The sequence below is a fragment of the Centruroides vittatus genome, unplaced genomic scaffold (genome assembly GCF_030686945.1).
Source record: "Centruroides vittatus isolate TY-2023 unplaced genomic scaffold, ASM3068694v2 contig_2682, whole genome shotgun sequence".
Taxonomy (NCBI): Eukaryota; Metazoa; Arthropoda; class Arachnida; order Scorpiones; family Buthidae; genus Centruroides; species Centruroides vittatus.
This window is the reverse complement of record NW_027121707.1, coordinates 602996-610841: the sequence shown is the minus strand read 5'-3', so window position 1 is coordinate 610841 and position 7846 is coordinate 602996. Positions and strand designations below refer to the sequence as shown.

Here is a 7846-nt window from a genome sequence, read left to right as displayed (position 1 = left end):
ACATAAAAAAGTTTTAAATAAAACTGCATGCGGCGCCATCTGTTATGCTGTTTTAAATGTTGCCGGGAAAGTTAGGCAACTCCTTGCTGGATTTTTCGGATTTGCAGTTCGAAATTAAGAAATCGGCTGGAAACCGAAAAGATCTCTGCACTTTTGCGTACAAAGAGGAGTACAAGGCATCATGTTTTGATTAAAAATTGACAACGAATTATTACAATGTATGAATAAAGACGTACTAGCAGAGATGATGGACTGGGTGATTACTAAATAAGGTAAGTGATTATAATAAAATTAAAATTTTCTCTCGAATTTAACTCCGATTATTTTATTTAATTCGTAATGACACTATACAGCAACAATGTTTGTTGTTTGAACTTTAAACAATTGCATATCGTTGCTTAAATAATTTATACCAAAGATCGTATTGGATAATTTAAGAATGTGGCCAAGAAAATGAAGTTAGGCTCAATGAGCGTTAAAAACGGACAGAACTCGTTGTGCCTTTACAGACAACTACAATAAGAAATTTTGCCTTCTGGCTGCTACTATAGATCTAGGAAGTATTTCAAAACAAGCTGAATTTTCTCGACATTCTTTGTTTTCATTCCTAATAATTGCTACCTTTAAGTTTTCAGAAGTACATAAAATCACTAATATCAGTGATTAAGCGGAAATAGAGGGAGTCATTTAACTATTTTTAAAATATTACCCTTCCCCATCTCTTCAACATAAAGATGTTTCTGTTTCACGGGACCTTGAAACATCGAGAAATGCAAAAAAATTGGGAATTCTTTGCGTATGTAGTGAATGAGTGTGTAAGTACGTGTGCAGGTCATGACTTTTTCACCAATTTGAAGCTTAATATCTGTGCTTTTTGTCTAAAGTTTCTGAAATTTTGCAAGGAAATGTTACTAGAAAATGTCAGAAAAATCCGACCATTGTTTCGGGAGATATTAAGGGGGTAGAGCAATATCTCTTGAACCAATTGTCGGATTCTGTGAAAATTTCTAGTGACATTTCTTCCTAATACACAACTTCCTGCATAATTTTAGAAATTTTCGAAAAAAGGCACAGGCGTTTTTAATTAAAATTTAAACAATTCACGCTCCTACATAATACCCATTAATCCACAGCTTATTCTTTAGAAAAACCGTGTTAATTTTCCCATTGGCAGTATATTCGGCCCTGGAAATACGTCGGATCCTGTTCCTCACCAATGGGCTATCCCATCGTGGGCTTGACCGAAACCACGATGGGTTCGAAAGTCTCCCTGAACGGTCACAGGCCGAAAAAACAAAACATTTAATTATATAAACGTTTATTTAAAGAATTTTGGCATTTTAATTAATTCATCTCCTTTCCAAAATTTATTTCATTACTGCATTATCCGGTTTATCAAAATTTCCGGATAATTCAAAATTGCCATTGTCATTATAACTAGATGATAAACAGTTTATAAATAGTTTTCGTACAATTCTTACAACACGGATTTTGCGATTAAAAACTTTGAAATTAACTCTCTGTGCTTCAGAAATTTCGTATTTATCCACATCTCTTGTAGAATTTATATCTTCTAATGGAGGAATACAGAAATCTTCCATCTGAACCGGCGAATTATTATCTAAAGACAATGCTCCCTCCTTTGTTTGCCAGCAATAATATATTTCTATCGCATTCATTTTCACTTATACAATTAATTTTAAATCTACCTTTCGATGACATCCCAGGATTTTGAATTATTTCCGGTGTCTTTAGATTTAATTTTATTCTGTTGACATTACCCGTGTTTAAATATGGAAGCTGCCTTGTTTCTAGTTTGCCAATTGTATTTGTAGAATTAGAAAATTTGCGTTGTTTTGACATTCTCACATTTGGAATTGTAAACATTACAATTGGTCTTTGCATTTCATGTGAAATATTTACACCCGAGTGAAATTTTTTCCGTTTCCGCATCTCGTCCACTTTAATTGATACATTGGGTGTTGATGCCACACTATTTTCATTATCACCATAAGAACATTCGGTACCAATATTTCTGCCTGTTGGTATTATAAATTCACTGGGTTCATCTAATGTCGTCGTCACGCTACGTACTTCTGCTTCACTCGAATCGGATGGGTTGAAAATTTCGTCGTGGAAACAATGAAATACGGGTGCACAATGCAATCGATTGGCATTAATTAAATCTGATTCAATGCCATTGCCTTCCCACGAATTATCAACATTTTCGGGACGATTGATGGTTTCTTTCGTCCGTTGTTTTCGATCCACACGCCTTGAAAAATCAACTAGAAATTTCTTAATTTTATTAATAAAAGTAGCTGCAAATGATTTACCCGCTCTAATAACGTCAATAGCTTGACTTGCTGTTGCATCTTTATTGAATTGTTTCTTACAATATTTTAAATTATTTTTTAATTCGTTAATTAATTTCTTCTTATCTCCTATTTCCTTTGTCAATTCTCCAGCGCAATCGTGAGATTCTATTACAATAGCGGGCAACATGAGAGAGCAATATTTTTTGCATTGAATTAATCGATAATTGCATTCTAATTGCTCGTGTTTAAATTTATCTTTAACTACCATTTTCTCTTGGCATTTACTGCATTCTACTACTACATAATCACAATTAACTAAGTGAGAATCGTATTCCTCCAAGGCGAAGTTCTTCTTGCAACCGTGTTCGGAATTCGGACAACGAATGGTCAACTTCATTATCATATTTTTGATTATCGGCCCTACGGCTCGAAGTTCGTATAAAATAACCGATTTCCTGCAAACGGGGCAGGTATTCTGGCAGCTCAACCAATCGCAAATGCAATTTCGGCAGTAAACGTGACGACACGGGCACTCTACTGGGTCATAGAAAACGCAGTCGCAAATGCTACATATTAAATCTTCGTTAGGAAAAGGATCAAAATTTTCCACTTGATAAGCGGTTTGCGGTGGAACCATGCTTTCATTCACTGTTTCAATTTAATTTTTTGTTTTTAATTTTCGGAATTTCGGTGTCTATTTTTAACAAACGAAGCGAACAATTTAGCGCGGTAATTGTTACGTGATAATTTTTACAATATTTCTGTTATAGGAATTAATTCATTAAATTAAGATGATAATTTATATTCAGAACCAATGCCGGATTATCTATTATGCACGTGTGGCACATGCCTACGAGCCCCGTGTCTCGGGGACCCCGAAACTGGAAAAAATAAAACAATTGCAAATATACCCTTAATCCACTACTGTTCAGAATCCATTCAACTGAAAATGTAATGATTTAAACTCAATGTTTGCTTTTTATATTGATCTACACAAAAGTTAAAAAAATACATCGTATACAAGAAACTTTACGAAAATATACAGGAGACTCCTGCTAATCCGGCCATTTCTTGCATAGACGAATGCCAGATTTGTCAGAGTGCCAGATTACTGAGAGATAAAAGACGTCAGTTTAATTCTTTATTAAATGTAATGCTATGTGTTTACTGCAGGAATTTAACGTTATGCATTATGTACTGCAGGAAAATGTTTGCAGCTTCGGCGCCAGCAATGTGATCTTGGTTCTTTCTTCCTCTTCTTCTTCATTTTCACCCTGCATACTTTTGATAATTTCTTCATCTGTTAAAGCCTGGTCTAATCTATATATATAATCGAGACGAGTTGATAATGATAACAATAATAATCAGTGCAGAGCCCAAACAGTAAGAGTTGAAATTTGGTACACAGGGTACGTCACGAGAATGCACACTAAGAAGGGATTTTTCGAAATTTCTCCCCACGGGGGAGAGGGACAGGATTAAATCTTAACACTTCCATCAACAATGGAAGTGTCAAGTGACAATGGAAGTGTTAAGATGCCGAAGTCAAAATTGCATTTATTGTTCGCATACCGTTCATTTTATTATACAGTATTTACGTATTTTATTTACTGTTTTCGTGTTTTAACTTATTATTGGGAAATTTAATTGCGTTATTTTTACCTTAAATTATGTTTACCGATTTCGGTAAACTTAAAACAGAAAATAAAGTTCGGACTTGGAATTTAATTCATTCCTAAATTCCAGGAATGAATTAAATTCGAAGTATGATGTACAACTGTACCGCGATTTAAATAATAATAACTGGTCGTCTTTCATACGCATTAGAAACGAAATATTCTAAATTTCCATCGTCGAAAAAGGGTTTTAGAAATGGCACGTATGTATCATTGAACTATTTTTTTGGAAATCTTTAAATGTTGATTTATGTACACTATTCGTTGATATCTATTCTGTGCCATATTGTACATAAATTCTCGTTTAAAAAAAAAAAAAATATGTTTTATTCCTTTTATAAATAATAGAAACATTTTTCCTCGATAGCATTTTAAACTGAAGACTAACTTTAAGCCCAATGAGTACCATCGAACGGAAAAAAAAGTAAAATAAAAAATATCGCTGTGTCAATCTACCACGTGTGATGTAATTGTAATTTAAATGTAAGAATGTTGCTATTCGTATGAAGAAATCAATTATAAGACAATAATTGCAATATCATTTTTCTAGTTATATATTATTTAAAATGTTTTAATTAATATCTTACAGCAGTGATTTCACAACGTGGGGCCCACGTCCTACAGAGGAGCAATTTAATTGTTAAGGGGGGCAATTCGAAAATGGACTCGTCCAGAGTTTAAGTTAACCGTAAGTCGTTAGACGGATCAATTAATTACAGATCTAACTTCAAAAGTCGTTAAAATTAGATTTTATAATTCGTTAATTTAATTAATTTTTTTTTAGTTATCATTATTATTTTTTAAAAAATTTATATGAAATAATTGGGCGAATGTGTTAAATCTAATTTTATATTTTTTATTTTTATTTATTTTTTAAAAATTTATTTCGTAGTAATTTCTTTGGATACAGATGGAATTTCCCCCTCTAAACATTATTGAACAAAAATTCAAACAATTTAAACATTAATAACGACCATTGACGTGCATAGACGTCCAAACCCGAGATAACTCGGGCAAAATTTTATAGCGTTACAAAAAAAACGGTACTTTGGGACCCGAAAAAAAATTTTTTGATCTTTGGAATGTTTTCTGTCTCCAAATTTTTTGAAAAATTTTTACTCGCGCGAAAAAATTTTATTGCGATTTTAATTAACCTTTAATGACCGTAATTAACGCTTAATTGTTTTTTTATGGGATTTTTTTATGGAACTTCATTCATCCTTCTAAACTTCTAGTGCGTCGATTTTACTTCGGTAAAGTTATTTAAAGCTATTTTCTGATGTCAAAAACAACATCCAATAGTTTTTTAATTTTTTTAATTAATAGATTTTTTTATAATTACGTTTAATTAAGTCGGGGGGGTCGGAAATATCAATTAAAATCGTAATTAAAAAAAAATATTTAGAAATATACCACCATCTAGTATTCACCCTACTTTTTACCCTTCTCCTCCCGAGAGTTTCATGAGAATGTCCCGCGAAAGACGACACCAGCTGTTCTCAAGGTCATCCAGCTGTGTAAACGATGACTCATCAGTGTCAGATTTCGCGGATAGGCGAGAAAAAGGAAATTGTACTTTGAAGCTTTTTCTTCAAAATTAACACATTTCTTTCGTTTTTTTTCGTTTTTATTATTTTTTAATTATTCTTAATCATTAATTTAAATTTTAACGGGGAAATCTCGGGAAACAAGGAGTTAATTAAAACGAACAGAAATTAAAGTAAAATATTTTTGATTTCGCTCTAACGAAAAAATTTTAAATATTATTTAAATTAATATTAATTTCATAATTAATTTATAAATTTATTTTAAAGGTATTGTTGCCGCAGAAATTCGTACGATGTCAGCGCATAATTACAGGCAGGAGGCGCACCCACGCTGATTGTGTGATCTCGTGTGATCTAACGTGATCTCGTTCTCTTCCCGCGTTCTGTAGGAACGAAATTTCTGTTACGTATTTTAAATAACGTAATTTACTATTTTTATCTTTATCTAATTCGTAATAAAGCGTATTACGAAGCCTACTAGAGGTCTGAATAGTCCATTTAACAGATGTCATTTTAAATTTTTTTTAAAGCTATATCGTGATTTATCAAATTCCTATAAAATGTAAGTGTACACGCAGTGTACATACATCGACAGGGGGAAAAAGAAATGTTGAAAGCATAAATCAATAATTATAAAAAAAATATATTTAACTATTTATTTAATTACAGTAAAATCGGTCATTTTTTACGGTTAAAAAGTTTATCTTTGAAAAAATAAGAAAAACAAAATTAATTTAAAACAAATATTAACAGTTGAAGCGACGTGAAATTTCTTCATTAAATTAATGTTTTACCAAACTAATTTTTCTATTTACAGTAGAGAGTCGTTAATCCTAGAGCCCTATATAAACAGAGTATGGCCACTCTAACGTAAGGACGCCATTTTGAGGCCAAAGTTGCAGTGTCACAGTACTGCTTAGCATTTAAATGAGCAATGTTAGTTAAAAACAGAAATTAGATTCAGAAAGAAGTTATATTAAGTTAAACATTTTTAGAAATAATTTTTAATCATGTTCAGAATAATTGTAGTTTATAAGTGATGGACAAAATATATAACAATAACAGGGCTAGAAGCAAAAAAGTGAATATATTAAAAAATTATATTTAGTGGATTACATTTATTCACAGCACTATTGCAATATAAATAATCTGAAAAATATGTATTTAAATTTAAAAATATAATAACTAAAGACAAAAATTATTTAAAAAAATCAATAAAGTTTATTTTTCAACAAGAAAAACTCAAGTAACATAGTGTAACATAGTAACAAATAGTGATTCTCTGCATTTTTTGCAAGGAATGCAGATAATTACTAAATATCAATCGTTTATTAATAAAAAGGGTAATTTCCCTGTTACAGGGGGTGTTCTGTAGTCGTCTTTACAATGTCCGTAAAGAGGGAAGAGGCAAGCCTTGTTCAATTAACATTTCATAGCCTGATCTTCCACAAGCAAATTTTGACTGCAGAGCCTTTCTTATTGTATTATTTTGCCATTTTTATTTTCCGTGTTGACACGTTTCCAAGGGTTGGTATTTGATCAGGATTGAAAATTAATTTTATGTTTGTACTCTGTGTGTTGACTCTAGACTTTAATTTTCTTATCTCTTCATAGAGATCCTTATTCTTTTCTGCACTCTTTTAACTCTATGTAATGCATTATGTAATTGAGATTACAATTCATTAATTTGTTTTGATTTTGGTGACAGTGGCTGGCTAACAAGATTACCGGAGTCTTGAAATACTGCACCAGATGTCTCATTGTCTTCATCTTCATTCGTGCTTTTACATTCTTCAGCATTTTCTTCAAAAAGAATCAAAGTATGCAATAAAAAAATAGAATATTTAATAAGAATATTTTAAATTTATATTATAAATATACCTGTACTGGGCTGCATAGATGTCATAGGAGATAATTTGTAGCATAACTGTGGTCCAAGGTCGGATCTATACACTCACAATTGTTTCTATGCCCTGTTTTTGATTCAGAGCATCTCTTAGGTGCAGGTCTGTGAGAAAAAAGTGTAGGACGGCATCGAGCTTCAGCAATCTTCTTCCATCCTTCCTGTGATTCTCACACTGATCTTTCTCAAAATGAACCTATGAGAGTTAATTGTAAACATTCACATCACTAAACCAATATACTTATAAAGGTTAAAATGTATTAACAGACTTAATACTCTTTAGCTTTAGTTTATTAATGTGCAATGTACAATTAAATAGGTAGGCAAAGCAGAAGTCCTTTCTCATAAAAATTCTGACAAAGTAATGCATGTTTTCCAGGAATCCATAATTTCTTATTTTCA

The 7846-nt window shown here is 31.8% G+C and overlaps 1 protein-coding gene across 1 annotated transcript; it reads right to left on the bottom strand.

The window, feature by feature from the left end:
- Positions 1-1419: 1419 nt before the first annotated feature.
- LOC136971709 (E3 ubiquitin-protein ligase PDZRN3-like) lies at positions 1420-3087 on the bottom strand. Its single transcript, XM_067266186.1, has one exon. The coding sequence runs from the start codon at positions 2953-2955 to the stop codon at positions 1618-1620; it is 1338 nt and encodes a 445-aa protein (XP_067122287.1). The 5' UTR covers positions 2956-3087; the 3' UTR covers positions 1420-1617.
- Positions 3088-7846: the final 4759 nt, after the last annotated feature.

Coding starts and splice junctions, on each gene's coding strand:
- LOC136971709 (XM_067266186.1), bottom strand. CDS start 2,955: ATGGTTCCACCGCAAACCGCTTATCAAGTGGAAAATTTTGATCCTTTT.